A 20544-nucleotide genomic window follows, 5' to 3' on the forward strand; every position below is an offset into this window, starting at 1 on the left:
ATTTTGTTAAGTAACTGTCAAAATAAATTGGTCAATCTGTTTATGCACAACCTTAAAAAAAAAAAAAAAAAAAGCTCCTCTCTGCTTTTACTGACCCCCCGTGGGGAGGAACACTGGTTTCGGTATGAGACAAACTGTAAGCAAGTTTTTTCTGTGAGCTTCACTTTCCATAGCCATGAGACAGAGATATCCCTACCTTCCTTGTAAGGCTAGAGGTAGAATTTTAAGAAGTAATGTATGCAAATCACCAGTGCAGTGCCCAGCACACAGTAGGCCTTCAATAAAGCCTAGGCTGAATTGCATTATCAACATCAAGATCGCCATGCAACACCACTTCAAATGAACAGCATCAGAAATCCCAAATATTTTAATGAGCTCCTGCTTCTGGTTATGTCTCAAGGTAATTTAAGTACCTCATACTCAAATTTAATGTTTCCTTTTACCTTTAGGAAGAAATTGAGTCCATTAAATCATTAATGACAGATTTGATGCTCTTCTTTCAGTCCAGATGTGAATGTGCAAGGTGTCTATTTTCAAGGCTCAGCCTCTCTGGTGGAAGCCATTTTTTCCTGGCTTTGTATGTTTTTATAGCATGTTATTACACAGATAATTGAGCATTGCAATTCAGCAACCAATTGTGGATAAGAGCCGCCAGCAAAACTGTCAGGGAAATTAATTAGTAAAAGGAAAGAAAGGAGCAATACTCACCATCTATTAACACAAGGAAGTCTCGGTCTTCTTTCCTGAATCTGCTTTTACATACATTCTTTTTAATTTTATTTATTTATTTAAATTCAATTAATTAACATATAATGTATATTTATTTATTTTTGATGTAGTGTTCCATGATTCATTGTTTGCGTGTAACACCCAGTGCTCCATGCAGAACGTGCCCTCTTTAATACCCATCACCAGGCTAACCCATCCCCCCACCCCCCTCCCCTCTAGAATCCTCAGTTTGTTTCTCAGAGTCCATAGTCTCTCATGGTTCGTCTCCCCCTCCGATTTCCCCTCCCTTCATTTTTCCCTTCCTACTATCTTTTTTTTTTTTTTTTTTAACATACATACATTTTTAAACATTTGCCCTTTCAGAGGATGGAAGCCCATATCCAAAGACACAGAAGTCCCTGCCAGTTGCTCATCTTGGGAGCTTGAGAAAGCAAGACCCTGGCTTCCCCAGGGCCTCACAAAACTTGTCAATCCAGAAATGAAGTGCTTCACCTCCAAAGAGGCCTTGGGCTTCACCCTCTCCTGGACCAGCCCTCTCAGGAGCTCCACGGGGAGAAAACCAGGGGCCCCAAATCAATGGACTCAGATGTTCAGCCAGGCTGAACCGGTCTTATTCCAGGCAGTTCTGCCTAATTAGTGACAACTGGCCAACCAGCAGTGCCAGACCTCTAGAAACTAATTCTGACATAAAACTTGAACATACAACACTTAAAACTTTTTTTAAAATTTGTTTTTTTAATCATCTCTTCTGTGAATTCCATTCTGTTCACCTTGGGGACACAAAATAAATGAGAAATTCACACCCCATACCACCCATGATCCTCAACGCAAGGTGAGGAGACTCCAGCTTGGAGTTCCCCAAGTACATGTCTTTCAGCGCTGTCCCTCATTACAGAGCTTCAGCTTCTCTTTAGCTACACAACTTCCCTCCATGCATTTATTTACTCAAAGATCTCCTGCACGCTGGGATGCAGCTGCTTTGAGTATAAAGATGAACAAGACAGGGTCTCCACTCCCATGAAGCTAGCGGTCTGGTGATGGCTGAAGACACTACAACTCAGCAAGCTCAGCGCATTAAGAGACCTATGGGTGATGACCAATATAAGAAGCCACCGACTCACTGGGGGTGGGCAAAGAGGAGGGAAGGAAGGATGCACAAGACCTTTGAGCGGAAAGAAACGAAGCTCTAGGTACCTTACTTGTCTGGATGGTCCTACTTTAATGTTTAGTCAAATTATACAAATGGCAGGGCCACAATTTTAAGTTTATGAGGCTATAGCACTTTCAGGAACCCAAGTTTTGCTTGTGGGTACAGCAGGTATAAGACCTTAACTAAGTCAGATGTACAAAAAATAGTCTCTTCCTGAAATCAAATTAATTCTGAGTCCAAGGCCCATGGTAAAAAACTGATCTCTCAAAGTCATTCCTGGGAAGTCACACAAAGGTAAGCCTATTATGCTCACTACTGAATCCTTGTTGCCAACCAGACCCTGAGAGCCCTGAAATCCAACACATTTATGATTCCATGCCTGTCAGGGGGTACCAGAATCCTTGTCAAGGCAGGAAACCCAATGTCTAAAATCTTGGCTCCCCAGGCTCACCCAGTGGCCAGTGACCTCCTCCCTGCCCTCATGCTGCCAACAAGATCATCAAGGATCCCAAGCTTGCTCCCTTCCCATCCAAGGAAATCTGCTTTTGCTCTCCCTGCTCTCTAAGGGAAACCACCTCTACCACAAGAGGCTTGTCAACATTCTCTATTCTATAGGTTTAGACTTTTTATAAAGAGACTGAGCAGAACATCTACTTCAAACTACCTCGGTTTTCTGCCAGGCAGCTATCTGCAAGGCAAGAAATTACTACTACCTGAGTTCCAGCTTCAAATGCCAAAGAAGAGAAAAGCAGAGCAAGACACAGGTTTAATTAACATGTGCCCCCACCCCAAACAAATCATAAGATGCTGCAGATTAACAGATCGCCAGTAGAAGCACCCCACCATGTCCCAGCAAGAGGGATCTGTAGACCTCTCCCTCAGTGTGGACAACGAGGTTCCTACTCTTCCCAAACCACTGTCTGAGCAGCACCTTCATGTCGGGAGGTGTACAAAGTCCCGCCCCTTTTTGGCCCAAAAGAAATTTGCCAGCTCAAAGAACAGGAGGAACTTGCTCCCCGAAGAATAGAAAGATTGAGGGTTCCTTGAATGGGCTTCTGTTCTCCAGTAGGGAAAACCTCCAGTAAGACAGACTAACCTTTGAAAACAAAGACTGGGATCTATCACCACTCTCCTCAAAAGCCAGACTTCCAGAGATCCCAAATATCATTTTAATATGGACCAATAAGCTCCCTGACTTCCCAGGCCAGGCAACTCAGTCTTACAGAGATTGCTTCTACTCTATCATTTCATGCATTAACCAGGTATCGGCAAGCAGTATATAAAAAGAGGGAATAGTTTTAGGAGTTAAAATTAATAGCATTGCTGTAATTGCAAACTTCACAAATTCAGAAAACACCTTGTGGTTAAACTAAAAACAACTGGGACAGAGAATCTTTGAAGGCCTCATGCAATTGGCCAGACACTCACTGGGGAGACTGCTTTCCTAGGTATTTTTCCTGAGGGAAGAGTGAAGGGTAAGACACGCTGGGCCAGAGAAGAGAGAACAGAGCTAAAAGTAGGTTCATTTGGGAGCTCAATGTTACTTACTAAAGCACAACTGCCCTTATCATCCCACTTTGGTTTGCCCATTTTATAGCACCACCTCCAGGAAGTTTTCCTCACTCACGCTATACACACTTTCTCCAGTACCCCCTGCTGCCTTACTTTCTAATTTAGTGTGGCTTTTGCAAGCAACCACCACCATCACACATGATCCCCACACCAGTAGACCCGAATCCCTAACTCTTTGGGGAAGGAATTTTCTCCTGTGCTTGCAAAATCCTGAAGGAGACAGTAAGTCCCAGGAGTTTTATAGAAAGTGGGTTTTATCTTCAGGAGGTTCACTTTCCTCCCCACCTCCAACACTGGGAACTAGCTACCCTGACAGGCCTGGAGAAATTACCTTATGAAATCACAGATCTGCCTCATAAAACGAGCTAGCCTAGGGATGCTGAGGCCTTAAAACAAGCCCACGTGGCCCGGAGGTCTCAAAAAGCTCCTAGATCCAGGGTTACCGTGGCCAAAGGTCAAATCCTCAGTTATGTCAGGAGCCCCACTCTGACACAGGCCATGCATGATTCCTGCCAGAGACCCAGAGGTTAAGAACTTCTCCTTCAAGTTTTCCAAGTGCACGTTGAGAAGAAAAAAAAGAAAAAGATTAAAGGAGTGTCTGAAATTCTAGCTGGGCCAAAAACATCATTGCTCTAAACTTGGCAGATTTCAGATAATGAGTAATCGAAAGATATCCCAAAGCAAGGAAAGTGCCATCCTCAAGAGATAGTACCCAAGATGGCTTACCTGGTAAATTCTTACCAAACATACTTTCTCCCTGAACTCTGCCCTCACCAACAAAAACACAAAGTTCCTTACCATAGTGACTAAAACAGTATCTGTCGTAAACATTGCTTAATTATCTAGGGAAAGATTAATCTTTAAAAAAGTAATCTTGATTAGAAAGTTATGAAGCTATAAATAAACCGGTATTAAGGAAAATACTACAATCCTGGTAGTATTTTGTACTAGCATTTTTAAATTACACAAGCACAAAGAATTAACCATAAATATATGGAAAAACCAACCTACCAACTCCTCTTCCTTCTCAATATTATTACTTTGGAAGAGAAAAATAAAAGACTTTTCTAAGACCACAACTATACTTAGTGAACTTACCTGTTACAGCAAATCCCTTTATCTGGTACAACTTGTTGCTCTCCGAGTCTCCAAGACTTTCACCTTCAAGGCACCAGGAAAACCCTCTTTCAGGAAAATCCCATCAGGTAGATCCTGTACTTCCTTCCCTCCCCTGACCCACCTTCAGTTTGAATCACATCCTCACTTGTTCATAGTGCACTGTGCACATTCAAGTCAACTCACTCCACGTATGCTCCGTCTCCTAAACCGACTGCGTGTTGCTTTAGGCAGGACCAGATTTTTTAAAAATTTCTTTTGTATATCCTTCCCTTCCCTCTCACCTGCCAACTCCCACAGAGCTTTCCAAGAAGTGAATTCAATAAATACCTACTGACCTGACAAAGAGAAACAACATGCACCTGCACACCAGATCCAACCCACCAGAAGAAGGGTTAGCAGCAGCTTGGGTACCAGGCAGGAGTCCTACACCTCACCTGCAAGGCCACCTTTGCCAGCACTTATTATCGAAACAACATGCTAAGGTAACACAGTGACATCCCAGGATCCTGTGTCCACCCATCCAGCCAACTAGGATTTCCTCCCCTTCTGTCCTCTGAAAGTACAGGCTAAAAGGCAATGGGAAGAAAGAGAGGCACCAGCCCTTTACTTGGATAATACCAGATTCTTAGCTCCAGCCTACAAGTTTACATTAAAATGAACCCCCCACCCCAGAAAACACCACTGTAACAGGACCTAGTTTTCTAATACATCCTAAATGAGCAACTGTTTTACCCACAAACGGAAAGCTACCCACCCCCAAAGTCAAATCAGTCTGACTGCAGAAGATTGAAAAAAAATGTAATGGTAATTCTGTTATATAATCTACCACTTTTCATCTACGCCCACAGAGAGAACAGCAGCAATAATTAAATTTACATCCTTAGATGTCCTTAAGTGTCAAAATAAATTCCTAAGAACTGCAGGTAATAGTATCTGAACAATTCAACACAGTGCCCAAGTGATCACAGGATTTTCCTGAGTATAAAGTAAGCACCCCCTGACATTTCTCAGCAGGACTTACACCTATCATTATGAAATCACTTGGTAAACCTGTATTTATCGTTTTTTAAAAATCTGTGTTTCCGTTTCCCTTTAATTACCACTGAGAGTCTCTCAAGGGACACTGAGAGTCTCTGATGGAGCCGTCTCCACTGGTGGAACTTAGCTGTAAGCGACGCTGATGGGGCCTTCACTGTCTCTTTACAAGAACCAATTGCACTAATTCCACCACTTAGCTTTAACTCCCTCCTGAGAGGAGGGTAGACAGAGGGAGAGAGAAAGCAGACAGCTCTGAACAAAAACATCCTCTCCTTGGAATGATGCAGCCAGAGACCCTTCCTCAGTCTCCGCACAGTCGGGTTCAGAAAACAAAGAGGCCCCTAAAAACACTTCTTTACATGCAAGTTCCCCGATAGAAGGAGGGTATGTGGCAATTATTTAAAACCTCATGTATATATGAATGATAAATCTGGTTATGGGAATTAACATAAAAGAAAAAGCAAGGGGAAATTCAAGAGTGTCCGCTGCTGAGGGAGAGACTGACCATCATTTGCTCTACAGCGAAATTTTATTTACAAAGAAAACATGTTTTGGACAAATGCCTCCCAGTTTTAATTTTTTCCATTAGTAGTACTTGGTTTATTTAAAAGGTATTCTGATGGGTTTTCTGAGGTAACCACCTTCCACCTTAAATTCTTGGCCTTCACAGGTGTCCCCCATTAGAAATGAACTGAAAGCTACCAGTGGACATTTTGCTTAGGTTTCAAATGATTTGCCCCCACATGTGAAGGAGTCTTGGGCATCCCTGAAGGTGTCCTTAGGACAAAGGAGGGTGACTGTCACACCTCCAGGAGGAGCCCCAGAGCTGCCACATGGCCAGAGTACAGGCTGAGTTGTGAGAGTTCCCTCTACCCTGGCTCACCTGGGCCCTGAGAAAGCCCGGCAGGGCAGGGCCCGGATCATCCCATGTGCAGATGTTGAGAAAGAACACCAATAATTCCTTGTGCCACCAGCATCCACCTCCAGAAGTTTCTATATTGCCCCCAACACTATACAGAAAAGAGGCTTGCGCCCAGTAGCCCATTCATTATGGGGTTAATTGTGGTTTGTAGGTTAATTATGCTTTGTAGGCTAATCTAGAAACCCAATCACCCTTTAAAACTACATCTGTATGGGACTTCACACGCCAAGTTCCAAACAACGGACTTTCAAACAAACTTATAAAACAACCCTGATCGCTAAGACTAACAATTTAGGCTAGAGATACTAGCTTCTGTTCTTAAAAAAAATTAAATACGGGGCGCCTGGGTGGCTCAGTTGTTAAGCATCTGCCTTCTGCTCAGGTCATGATCCCAGAGTCCCGCATAGGGCTCCCTGCTCGGCTGGAAGCCTGCTTCTCCCTCTCCCACTCCCTCTGCTTGTGTTCCCTCTCTCACTGTGTCTCTCTCTGTCAAATAGATAAATAAAATCTTAAAAAAAAAAAAATTAAATACAAGTTAGCACACTGGTTAAAAAAAATTTCTCTTTATTCTGATTTAACTTCATAAACAAACTTTAGTCTACTCCAGAGGCTGGGCAGCTAGGAGCTAGAACAGTGCAGGAGAGCCCTGGCTGCCTGGTAGAGCGGACACCATACAAATCTTCCAAATCGAAGAATTTTTTTAAATCACAATTCATTGGTCTAGGACATGGGAATGATAGACTTGTGATGTGCTATGTGGCCCAAAGAGATTAATTGTGGGCAGCAAAAAAATTTCAAAACCAAGTCTTTTCTGTCTGGAGCCCAGGGTAAAATAAAAAGCAGATTCTGCCACTGATGGAAGGATTTGCAGACGGCTCTAAAGGAAAAGACCCAATTTTGCAGTGAGAGTCTCCAGGACCTAATATCAAAAACCATCTTTTATAATTTCACCTAGAACAATCATTTCTCTCTTTTTTTTTTTTAATATTTGAGAGAGACAGAAAAAGAGAGAAAGAGAGGACCCTAGCACAGGGAGGGACAGAGGGAGACAGAATCCCAGGCAGACTCCCTGCTGAGCACAGAGCCCTAAATGGGGTTTAATCCCACAATCCTGAGATCATGACCAAGCTAAAATCAAGAGCTGGACGCTTAACTGAGCCACTGAGATGCCCGTAGAACAATCACTTCTGATGCACGCAACAGTATGCTATACCATCAAACAAAAAACAAAACTGACCTTGTTATCCAGAGTTAAACTCCTCTGCAGGGATTGGGAGTTAAGAAATAGTACCCTCCATTTCTTCTGATGACTGACAGAAACATACCGAGTAATTTTAAAAGATGAATAAAAATGGAACATGAAACATTTTTTTCTTGTGTTTAAGTCAGCATAATCTGAAAGGAAGAACCTATGAGAAAATGTCTTTGTGAGAATTCCTTTCAAGAATATGTGCCTATCCACAAATCAGAAACACAGTGACCAAGTCTGTCAAAAGAAAAATGTGAATAAAGAGTTCTAGAACAAATTATATACTGATGACAACTTTAAAATTCCAATGTTTCTGTAGTAAGAGGGAAAGAAAAGATTGGAGCTGAAAAGGACCTCTTATTTCAACACACGTGAAAATCACAGAGGCTATAATCCACCTAGTAAGAAGCCAAGACAGAGTTCAGGCCCCCAACCCCTCCACCAATACTCAGCCACTATTCATAAAATTACCAGAATTCCTGCAACCAATTTCCACCGACAGCAGCATTTTCCTAAGCACCAGTGAGTACAGCCCAGGATCACTGTTAATGTTTTAAGGCTAAGTATCAATATTTCCTCCGAAATTAAAATAATTCCTTTAAACATGCGGCCAATAATGGCTCACTGCTACAAGTGTGATTGTAATGAATAACTGAAAATTATCCTAGCAGAATTCATTTTCCCAAAGCCAACCAGAAAATAAAAATCAGTTTATAGTTTAAAACCTTCATTTGTAGAAACTCACTCAGCCCATTAACTGATGACCTAAAACTCAGGATCAGAGCTTTAAATCTTAGCTCTGACCTTAAGTTCTACAGACAGACTCTTCGGCCAAACTCTTCATGCCAAAGGCACAGAGATCTATCTGCTAAGTAGTCTTTTCATTAATGATTATTCGTTTATTCCTGTCACATCGTCTAAGGTTCTGTGCTAGGTTCGTGGATAGAGAGGATCAAGAGGCTGGGACCTTAAGGAATGCAGAGTGTATAACATCGAGATCACTTCACTACAGCTACAGCATGGTAGTGTGGACCAACTGAATTATTAAACTTTAAAAGACTCTGGTAAAAGTTCAATGAATAAATCCATGTAAAACCCTCAGAATGAAGTCTTGACACACAATATGCCTCAAATGCAATTCTGTGCAATATATCATTGTCCACTGTACACCATGCACTGTTCCTGGTGCAGGGATTTGACTTGATTGGACACTGTTCCCACTCAGAGGAACTCACAATCTAGTGGGGGAGAGAGATTAATTATCAACGATACCACAAAACAACTGTACAAAATGGGCAGGAGAAAACAAATGAAGAATCAGAAAAGGCTAGGCACACTCTGAAGTCCTGTACAAATATTAACAGTACAGACAAGATCTGGAATAACCCAGGAACAAAGAGATGCAGCACAACCCTCGGATAAAGAACTTCTCCTGCTATCTTCAACTTTTTAAGTATACTTGAGGCACATGTTACATTAGTCTCACGTGTACAACATGAGCTATCTTCAACCTTTAAAGTTTAAAAAAAAATACCTACTTTCATGAACAGTGCATGCACTTTTATCCTCATCCTCTACCTCCTCTTACACACTTTCACACCTTCAATAGTTTTCGAAGATGACTGATGCCCAAAGTGAGAGCCCTAAAGCATAACAAGATGTCAAATCATTAAAAAAAAAAAAAAATGTACCTTGTTCACAGAATAGTAAAGCACGGAAACCACACCAGGACATTATAGGGAAAACAAAGTGAGAACAAAAAGAGCTTTTAAGTTTCTGGTGAAGCCTACAATTTCATAACCAAAAAAGGCTTTCCCCCCAAACATTCTATTCAACTGAAGGTTTACTACAATCTTCCAACTAACGTGGTTTGTCATGTTCTTTTTAAAATGCCAACAGCCACGCTTCAGAAGGGGAAGAAAGAAAAAAATGCCAAAATGTCAAGTTGCTTCTCTACAGGTGTAACTCCTCCCAGCTGATCTTATTCCCTAATTTTAAAACTGTTACCCTCAGCTTGCCCCAGGTGGAAATGTTCAAATTTCAACAGTCCAACTCCTGAAAATAAGTGATGTTGACTTTTTAATAAAATTAAGAGAGTTCCAGCTTGTAATTTCCATTTTATCTCTTCTTCAAATAGCAATTTTGCACCGTGTCTAAAAGCCATCCATCACCACAGATTAAAACTAGTCCTAAAAGGTCATAGAACCACTCAGACCCTATTTCTCTTACTAGCCAGCAGTCAACAGCTAATGAGGGTAACTTAGTCAATATCTGTAGAACAAAACACCAAGAAATTCCAAAGACATTAAGTGGTTCATTAAATAAAATCTACAAAAGTAGTATTTCAAACAATAGATACATAAATTAAAAGACCAATACACAGAGCAAAGAGAAGGTAGTCTTTCCTTATTTGACAAGCCATTTGCCTCTCCTCCTCTGTAGCTTTCTGATGCACAGAATAATCAATCTTTAAACTAAAGCCATACCAACTTAACCCCAAGCTTCTACTCACTAGTCACAAGAGAGCCACAAAAATGAAAGGACAGCCTTTTCTTGAGTCTTCCTGATAGGTACTCTACTCATGTAAGGGGAGTGTGAAGTTCTCTTTTAGTCAAACTTTTCAATGGTGACCTGTCTCCAAACAAGCATCTCGGGCAGCCCTTCTGTCTGGAGCAATTCTCCCCTCCTCCTCTTGGCTGCACCTGAGGGAGAAGCCCCACAGCTGCCCTTTTAAAACAAGCCTGAGGTGATGATGACTTCAAATAAGCCTCAAACCATATCAATTAAGCTTCAGATGATTTCAACTAAGCACTCCAGCTAAAACTAAGGGAGTAACAAAAAAGATTTTGAGTTTATGTTATGTGTGTAGGAGCTAGACACCCTCCTAACAGATATGATTTATTCATAAAAAAGCTGTTTGTAGAAATAATCCCTTAACCTTTATACACAAAACAGATTTCATCACCACTGCATCCCATTTCAACACCTTAATGTAGTTTAGGTAGCAATGATTACCCTAAGAAGCAATTTTAAATTTGTAACTTATGTAATCAAAGTCCCAATGACATGTACAGTGACATAAGATTTTAACCAATTCTAACCCAATTTTATTTTTCTTCCACTGATAATGCACTTGAGTTCTTCCTACAGTGAAAAGGTATATCCATCTCTGCCTAAAGAAATGCCTAAAAAACAAATGTTAACACCAGAAGCCAGAGATATGATGGTATTATTTTCAAAACAAGCATAGAAAGGCACAAAATCATCAGCCAGGAGTGAACTACATACCTACCTTCTCAGCTTATCAAAAAAGGAACTGACCAGGGGTACCTGGGTGGCTCAGTCATTAAGCGTCTGCCTTCGGCTCGGGTCATGATCCCAGAGTCCTGGGATGGAGCCCTGCATCGGACTCCCTGCTCGGCGGGAAGCCTGCTTCTCCCTCTCCCACCCCCCCTGCCTGTGTTCCCTCTCTCACTGTGTCTCTCTGTCAACTAAATAAATAAAACCTTAAAAAAAAAAAAAAAAAGGAACTGACCAAGTTCTAAGACAGAGGCCAAAAGACCCACATCTGATGTGAGTTTATTAATGTACATTCCACTACCCAAACTAAATAAGGTGCACCTGTGAGCTTGCCAGCCACTGAAAATACCACTAAATTACAAAGTCAAGAATAAAATTAAATTTTCATTTTCCACATGATAGCCTATGAAATTAATTAAGAAAAGAAAGCCAATTTGTCAGTATTTCCACTCTCCCTCCCACATCTCTCCCTCCCACATCTCTACCTCCTCCCAGCCCCCAATATCAGTACAAACCATTTGGGCTGAAAGGTTCAGTGGAAGTAAGTACCATAATCAAAATTATATCGACTGTGTCCAAGAAAGGAATTGATGGGCTGGCAAAAGAGTACAAGCTTAGGGTACAAATTCATAGGCTCTCACAGACACATGTGAGACAGTTATGAATTCAAATCATTAAATAAGCAGTGAATGCTCTTCATTAAGAGAAGTGGGAGAGTCCACCAGAAACTGCACACAAGTTCTATACGTTGAAGTGTGACTTTACTGTATGTGTGCCGCTGACCACGGTCCTGAACCAACATTTCACCTTCAGGAGAGGAATTTTCTCTCCTATCTATCCTTCCCAGGGATTATGAACAAGATGAGTGTGCTGAGACAGACAGACATAGAGAGGGAAAGAGACAAGTACACAGAAGCTGTGAGGATAAGACTTCTGCTGAATCTTATGCTTTAACCCAAAACAACAGTACCAGATTAAAAAAAAAAAATCAGACAAAATATTGGAAACATAAGAGAACAAGAATCTCTGAACTGAACAATGCAAAGTTATATAAATAGCGACCTAGGCGCGTAGGGCAGCACACCAAGTTGGTGAGAGGGAAACAAACTGCAGTCCCTGTACCAGCTTTTGAGTTATATGGTAAGTGCTCTGAGATTATTTTTATTTTTGCCTTGAAGGTTGACATGTTTACACTGCCCCCAAAGGGACAAAACAAATGGGGGCTAGGGGGAGGCCACAATTTACATACACGAATTCTTGCACTCTTAAAAATACTATCACACTTCCAACAGATTTCCTCTCTGCAAAACTGGGGTGGCCCCTCGAACACCTGCCTTGTCCCACCTGACCCTTATGCTTATATGAACCAAAGCTGGCTTCCAGAAAAATCATTTGATGTGTCTTGTTACTCCCTTCTCAGCCTCCAAATCATTACCTACGACGCTTAAGCTCATGGTCATCTCACCAGCCTCTCTACACGGCTGACATGCTGCCTTCTGACTAAATCCCTGGGCACAGCTAGTAATTTACGTGCATAGAGTCTTTTAGGATATTATTTAATAAATGGTCACTAAGAGCAGGTTCCATGAGTAAAAGAGAGATAGTTTCTTAATAGAAGGGTTAATGAACCATACACCGTAAAGCTTTCCTGTTAGTACATTATAAGAAATGCTCTATGAAATTAAAAGTGATAACTATGTTACATATCTACCCACCCATGAATGAAAGGGCCTGTGAGGTCTACCAACAAAACACGCTGGTAGCATACTCCATCAGGGAAAGGACCTCTAGGCTTCTAATTATTCCTGGCTATGGTGTGGACATCGTGCATAAACCAGCTCTTCCATACTCAGTAGTAATAACAAATGCCATTACAGAATGCATACTATGTGCCAGGCATCATGCTGGGGACTCTATAAAACGTCTCATTAATTCTCATGACAACGCTCTGCAATGAACACTGTCATGCCCATTTTACAGATGAGGAAGCAGTCTCAGCATTAATAACCTTTCCAAAGTCACACAACCTGTGCCAGGCATCATGCTGGGGACTCTATAAAACATCTCATTAATTCTCATGACAACCCTCTGCAATGAACACTGTCATGCCCATTTTACAGATGAGGAAGCAGTCTCAGCATTAATAACCTTTCCAAAGTCACACAATCTGTAAGTGGCTGAACTAATGTCGTTATTCTGTACCCTCAGGCACTACTGACCCTGGCCCCTAGAGCAGAGAAAAACTGGCTGCTAGCCCTGACGGGATGAAGGAGAGGAGGACAAGCCCTTTCCAGACAACACTACAGATTGTGATAATGTGATTATAAATGGCATGGGGTTTCTTCCATCTAAAAAGCATAATCATCTTTTCTAAGATATAAATGTCCATGCATGCATACGCATACACTGCACTCAGTTTTCTCCAATGCCATGCCACCTTGTTATGGATCCTCCTCATTGTGAGAAATTTTCTTTTCTTTTTTTTTAAGATGTTATTTATTTATTTGCCAGAGAGAGAGAGTACAAGCAGGGGGAGTGGCAGGCAGGACCCTGGGATCATAACCTGAGCTGAAGGCAGATGCTTAACTGACAAGCCACCCCGGCGTCCCTGTGAGAAATTTTCTAACAAGCTCTTTCTACAGTTTATCATGTTTGCACTCCATATTACAGTTCTTCCATATCCCTCCTTAAAGGGACAAACTGAGAAACAACTGGATTCATTCATACGTAGTATCCACTAAGTCTGAGAGAATACATAGCTTTATCACTGTAAAACAGTGGCAAAATATAAATACTTGACTTTTCCCTAGAATACCTCAGACCAGAGGTGGAAAGAGCAAAGTCTTTAGTTCTCTGATGCTGACCCTTCCTCCTTTAGAAAAATACAAGCAAACAAGCTAAACTCTCATAGTGTGTATTAGCTCACAAACACCACACTTCCCATCAACAGGGAAGCTCATACAATCTCAGGGCAATTTCACCTTGTATTCACCTTGGGTAAATGTTTTCCTGCAATTTACTGTGGAAATGAACAACGGAAAGGCCCTCTTCTCAGTCACCATTCCCATTAATAAAGTTTTTCCTCCAAGAAAATAATAGGCTCAAGGCAACATGACAGTGAAAAGGAACATTAATACTCACACTACCATAATCTCTTGAAGAGCTAAATTCTTCTCCTACGATATGTCCCATGTGTTTACCTGGAGAACCTGAACTACCAGGAATGAGCCCCCTGTTCCATGTACACACCATTTATTAAGATGCCCTCTTCTAGGTCATCAACTCCAACCCTGAAACATTTAAACGGGCTACACAAGCAGTTCCCAACAGCTGGGCTTCATGCTTCCCGCCTTCCCAAAACACAAATCTTATCATACCACTTTCTTGATTCAATCCTTCAATGGCTCCCAGTACCCTTGGAATGAAGTCCAAAAGGTTCTGGATGACCTACGGCATCTCTCTCAAGCATCATCTGATGCTATGCTCCCTCCTCCATGCAAAACAACCTAAAGACCCACCATACTCTCTCCTGCTTCACAGCCTCCTGTTCTCTGCATCGCTCTGACCCCTTCCCTCCTCCCAGCTATTTCCCCCTCATCCATTAGGTCTCAGCTCAAATATCACCTCCTCGGTGAGGCACTTCTCACCTCCCAGACTGAATGAGTTACATGATACAGACACACTCCCTCACAGTCTGCTCCTCTGTACCCATTTATCACCTTTGAAACCAACTAATAATTGTATGTTTAGGGACTATCTCCCCCAACTACACTAGAAGCTTCATGAGATCCAAGCTATCTCTGTCTCACCCACTCTCTGGATCCATTCATATGTAGTATCCACTAAGTCTGAGGGAATACATAGCTGAGGCCGTGCCTCATAAGAGTTTCATGCAATATATATTGCTTTACTGATTCTCTGAACTCATGGCTTTCTTACTGTAATAGTGAGCCAAGAAAGGAGACTAAATAATAAATGCACCAAGATTTATGCACTACCTTTGTTCAAATTATGTAGCTGCTGTGATTAATAAAATACAAACTCAAGAAAAGTTTTACTGAGGGGCGCCTGGGTGCCTCAGTCGGTTAAGCGGTTACCTTTGGCTCAGATCATGAGCTCGGGGTCCTGGGATAGAGCCCTGAGTCAGGCTCTGTGCTCAGCAGGGAGTCTGCTTCTCCCTCTCCCTTTGCCCCCACTCTACCCCCCCATGCTCATTCGCACGTGCATGCACCCTCTCTCAAATAAACAAAACCTTAAAAAAAGAGAGAGAGAGAAGAAAAGCTTTACTGAATCCATGGTTGCTTTTTGCTATTTCTTTTCTCAACCAATCAACACCAGAAATTCATCTGCTACATCATAGTCATGTGCAGGAATCCCACACACACCCCAACTTTGCTAAAAGCAGTACTCAAACTCAAACACTACTTAATAGAACAGTTCAAAGACGTCCCATAACCATGCCTATTGTAACACAGGAAACTGTTTCCCAACCTATGTCAACAAAACCAACCCTTTAATGTCACAGAGTATAAATGAGCCACTTTATATCAAGTTGAAAATCCTTTCAACCACTAAGACTTTTTTTTGGCCATTCCAAGAATCCTTCAAAGTTTCAAGTTCTAATATACACTGTGAAAAGCAGACTTAATACACAAGTCCCTTCAAAGGTTATTTTGAATAGAACCTCAGTGATTTAGCTTTGTTCAAAATTTGCCTGCATCTTGGGGCATCTGGGTGGCTCAGTCGGTTGAGTATTGGACTCTTGATTTCGGCTCAGGTCATGATCTCAGAGTTGTGAGATCCAGCCCTGCATCAGACTCCATGCTAGGCATGGAGCCTGCTTGAGAGTCTCTCCCTGTCCCTCTGTCCTGTCCTCCCCCTTTTCCCCTTCTCAAAACAAAAACAAAAACAAAAAACCTGGATCCATGAGATATTTTTATTAAGAGATACAGAGGTCTGAGCATAACTCACAATAGACAAAAACAAATGAATACACATACAGTCACCCTTCAATCAAATGCACAACTATTTTCAAAGATGTCATTTTTTTCCTTATTCATTCAACACATATTCACTGCGACCCTACTAATGTATCAGAGGTACTGTGCTAGGCATACGGAACAAAATCCCTGCCCTCGAGGAGTTCAGTGAAACAGCAAATAGCACCTGAGTATTTCACTAGTGTCATCACCAGTTGCTTTGGGAAAGGACAGGGCAAAGTGCCTAAAAGTCTATCTGAGAAATGTGATCAGAGGAACAGTCCTCCAATCTAGATCACTGTAGACTGATAGAGCCCACTACCCCTCAAAACCCACAGACTCCAAATGCACAGGCTTAAGAAAGCAGCAGAGGGAGTGAGATGCAGTTTATTAAACCAAATGACATGCGCCATCTCTAACTCTCCAGTGTTTCACTTAAGTACAAAAGAACTACAGTCCGTGCCTTCTTAAACCATTGGTTTTAAGCACCAAAAGCGTAAAGGGCTGATTTAAGTCAATAATCCTTAGTAAGTTCACACACATACTGATAGTGAGATAAAATACAAAATACTACAAGACACTACTAGATATATTCAAATCAGCTTTAACAAGGTTGCCAAAAAAATTAGCACCGAAATTACACACTACATACTTGAATTTTGCTGTTCTTTAACAAGTGACGCAGTAAGTTACTGTAAAAAGAAAAAACACACTTTGGAAAGCAAGGACTCTCCCAAGCTAGACATAACAATTTCAAAATCTAAATGAACCTCTTCCCATTTTATGGGTTGCACTTAAGCCTCTTAATGCTTTATACTCAGGGCCTTGCTGTAGTATAACTAACATTACACTAACTTTGCCCTGCCATAATACAACCTGATACAAATAAAATCTGTTTTCCAGCTTATGCTAATAAAATGAGAATAACCTGAACAGACACAGCCTCAGGTTCTCTCAAAGCAGCAGGTTATTTATGCATAAATAAAAATAACAAGCCAGCCCAAGTTCATACTTCCATTTCACAAAATTTTCATCACAAATTAACTTGAAAAATTAATATTTACTTAGCACATAATGCTACATGTTAGATACTGTGCTAGGATTAAATTAAATGGCATGTATAGAATGTCCAACTCTTATCATTATTATTCCCATTTAACGGTGCAAAAACCAGGGCTTACATGAGCTGAATGGTCCACAATCCCACATCTAGCTAATGTGGCAGCGCTGGGACACAAACCCAGGTCTTCGCACTAAACTTAGTGTTTGTAACCTGACTGAACCCTCTGGAACGGTGTTTATAGCTATGTGCATTTTCTTAGGAGCAGGTGGAGAGCTTACATTAGATTCTCAAGGAAGCCCACAATCCCCTCAAAAGTTAAAAATATCACTGCACCATATGATCACCTGTGGGAAAAAAACAAAACAAAACAGAAAAAGCGCACTGGACTTCAAGGCCTTTCACCAAGACTCTTACTTCTGTACTCGTGAGGAGGTAAAAACTCCACAGTTACAGTTGCACTTTAAAATCCTCAGAGCAAGTCAAGATTTCCACTCCTGGATAATTTCCAGTAACCCCTGCCACAGAGTAAGTTACACAATAAATTGCAATACTATATCAGTTTACATCCAATTCTGAGATTTCACGAATACTGACCAATGTTATTTAGTCATTCCACTTTCCAAAATGTGTTTCCATCAACCAGTCCTCACTGCATTGCCTGTGAAATAAGCTATCATTATATCCACTTCCAAGAAAGTCAAACACAGTCACTCTAAGGCCAGGCAATAAATCAGCTACAGAATCAGGATCCAAAGTGAGAAGTTCCCTACTCCCCCCCTCCCCAAGATATGCAAGACCATGTCATTTACACCAAAGCACCCTCTCCTAGCTACACAGAAAACAGGGGGCATCTTTTCTACTAATGACAACACTAAATGAGAATCCAGTGGTAAATCACTGAGTTAGGGCTTACCCCCAGCTGCCCAATGACAAGTGTGCTCCTCTTGAAAGTTGAGGCAGGTATCACAGGGTAACACCTGGCACATGTCTGGCATCTTCAAAATGAGACGCAACCATTGAGGGACCCTGACAGCTCTGTGGTAGGTGTGGCACTCAGCTTAACTCCTGGCATCCTGTCCCTAGGATCAATCTGAATGATTGATTCATCCTAAATTCCTGATCAGCAAAAAAAAAAAAAGAAAAAAAAAGTATTCATGTGGAAATGAACTTGACCTTGAAGTTAACTGGTTCAAACACCTCATTTTACAGATAAAACTGAAGGCCAGAGGAATGCAACAATTCACCCAAGGCCTCACAACTCAGGAGCAGAGACAGTTCTAGAAAGGTCTCCAGACACCTGTCCAGGATCCTTACAATCCTCCTGGGCACTGGGAAATCAGTCAGGGTTACTGTCAGAAGGCTAGCCATTGACCTGACAGCGAGAACTTCACTCCTCCACCTTGTGCCAGATCCACTCTTTGCGTCTAGACTGAGGTCCCTGGGGGCCAACATCAGGACACTGACCTCAACTTGCTTATTCTGCGAGACAAAGACAATTACTTATTAAAGCTAACCCCATCGGAGAGGAGAAAAATAGGATTCTGGTACTGAACAATTAACTTCACAAGGAATCTATGTTAGAATGATGTTTTATTTATAACCCTGCCTGACCAAGATAACTTCCGCACAACCACCCTCCAAAGAAAACAATCTTAAAGATAATGAAGAACCCTATGCTTCCTGTGCTCCAAAGGCCGGAAAAAAAAAACAAAAACAAAAAGCAAGGAAAGCAGTGGAGAGGACACCGAAGTCATATGCTCAACGTGTCGGGACGCGACCCACAAGTTTTGGAAGAACGTTCTTCCAAGAAACCAGGATGGACACAGCCCCACTCCCCCGCCCCCGAAGGAAATGACAGGTTCTCTATCCAGTTTGACGATCAGTACGCATCTAGACACCCCGGAACAATCCGAATGGGCGCTGCAGGCGGGTATGTCAGCGCCGCGAACGGAGAGCTGAGAGTCCCCCTCTCTCAGAAGACCGACGCTGCGCGGAGCAGCCAAAACCACCCGCAGGGGATCCCGGGGGCCCGCGTCACTGACACGCCTCCGCACAACTCGGCGGGTACTGCTCCCACTCGTCCGCCAGGACCCACACACCATCTCTTCCCCTCACACCCATCCCCTCACCACACTCCCCCTTGGCCCGACAGCTTCGGCGGGAAGCACCGCCCACTTCGGAAAATGAGCTCTTAGTTGTGGGGACAAGCTAGGCGTCTCGATCACATGCATTCCCAGACCCACCGTAGCAGATACAGACATTAAGGAGTTTGCTGCTTTGACATCTTGAAAAGCACACTATCAGCCAGCACCTGAAGACACACACACACGGAGGTAAGAGCCACGGGAAGTCAATAACCCACCAGGAGGCTCCTAACTGCCATCACCCCGGCCTCGGGGCAGAGCACCTGGGGTCCCTCCCACTCCTCCTGCCCCGGTGCGCCCTGCCACCAGCCGCGCGCTGGGCGGAGAGCTGAGGTCTCCCGACAGCCGGGACCCGGACGGGGAGCGGGGGAAGGCGGGGCCCACCTCCTCATCCTGCTCCTCCTGGGACGCGCTGCTGCCCCGGGGCGCGGGTGGCGCGGTTCCTCCGGGGAGCTGCGGCGGCCGCGCACAGACTCCAAGCTCAAGCACCACGCGCGCGGGAGCCCACGCGGCGGGCGGCCGGACACCTCCGGCGCCGCCCGGCGGCGGCGGCGGCCGCGGCTGCTGCTCGCGGGAGAAGCCGCCGGGCTCCCCTTCCTCCGACAGAGTTTCTGAGCCCGAGGAGGACTCGGCCGAGGAAGCGCCGGGCGAGGACGCGGCGGCCACCGCAGGGGCGGGAGCTTCGGGGCGGTGGCCGCTGCAGCCGCGAGGCACCGGCTCCGCCGCCTCCGAAACTTTCTCCCCCATTTCCCTCTCGCGCCCAAAGTGCGGCCCGAGGGGCGGCGGGGACGCGGCGCGCGCTCAGCGTCTCCAGGGAAAGCTGCGGGCTGCGCGGCTCCGGGTCGCTCTCGCTGACGCTCCCGGGCTGCGGGGAGCCCCGCCGGCGACTACATGGCCGCAGCACGGCCGCCGGAGACCGCCGCCAAGTTACCAGCCGCCCAGACTTGGCGGCCGACGGGGGCTCCCGCGCGCGGGGACAGGCCAGCTCGACTCCGCGCGTTCCACAACCCTTGCGCGCTGCGCCCGCGCCGCCCGGACTGCGGCTTCGCCAGCAAAACCTGCCTCCGGGCAGGAGCGGGGCCGGCGGAGGAGACGGGCAGCCCGGGGAGCCAATGGCAGGGCAGCCGCGCCGGTGGGCGGAGGCTGCGGCGCCCCCGGCCGCACGGGCGTCAGGTAGGGAAGGCGGGGCCGAGGCTCGGACTGCGGGATCCGGCCGGAGCGCTTGGGGCCACAGGGAGTCGGGGGAGGAGGGGGGGGACCCTGGAGGGTGGGAGTGGAA

At 43.9% G+C, this 20544-nt stretch overlaps 1 protein-coding gene across 5 annotated transcripts in view; it reads right to left on the reverse strand.

Moving 5' to 3' along the window:
- The window catches only part of MAST4 (microtubule associated serine/threonine kinase family member 4), a 543729-nt gene extending 523427 nt beyond the window's left edge, over window positions 1–20302 (reverse strand). For all 5 annotated transcript variants that reach the window (XM_032404301.1, XM_032404300.1, XM_032404298.1 and 2 more), the window contains exon 1: window positions 19650–20302. In XM_032404301.1, the coding sequence (XP_032260192.1) occupies window positions 19650–20012 (363 nt within the window). In that variant the 5' untranslated portion in view covers window positions 20013–20302. The remainder of the gene's footprint in view (window positions 1–19649) is intronic.
- Window positions 20303–20544: the final 242 nt, after the last annotated feature.

This window comes from Phoca vitulina, unplaced genomic scaffold (assembly GCF_004348235.1).
Source record: "Phoca vitulina isolate PV1807 unplaced genomic scaffold, GSC_HSeal_1.0 scaffold6, whole genome shotgun sequence".
In the NCBI taxonomy this organism is placed as follows: Eukaryota; Metazoa; Chordata; class Mammalia; order Carnivora; family Phocidae; genus Phoca; species Phoca vitulina.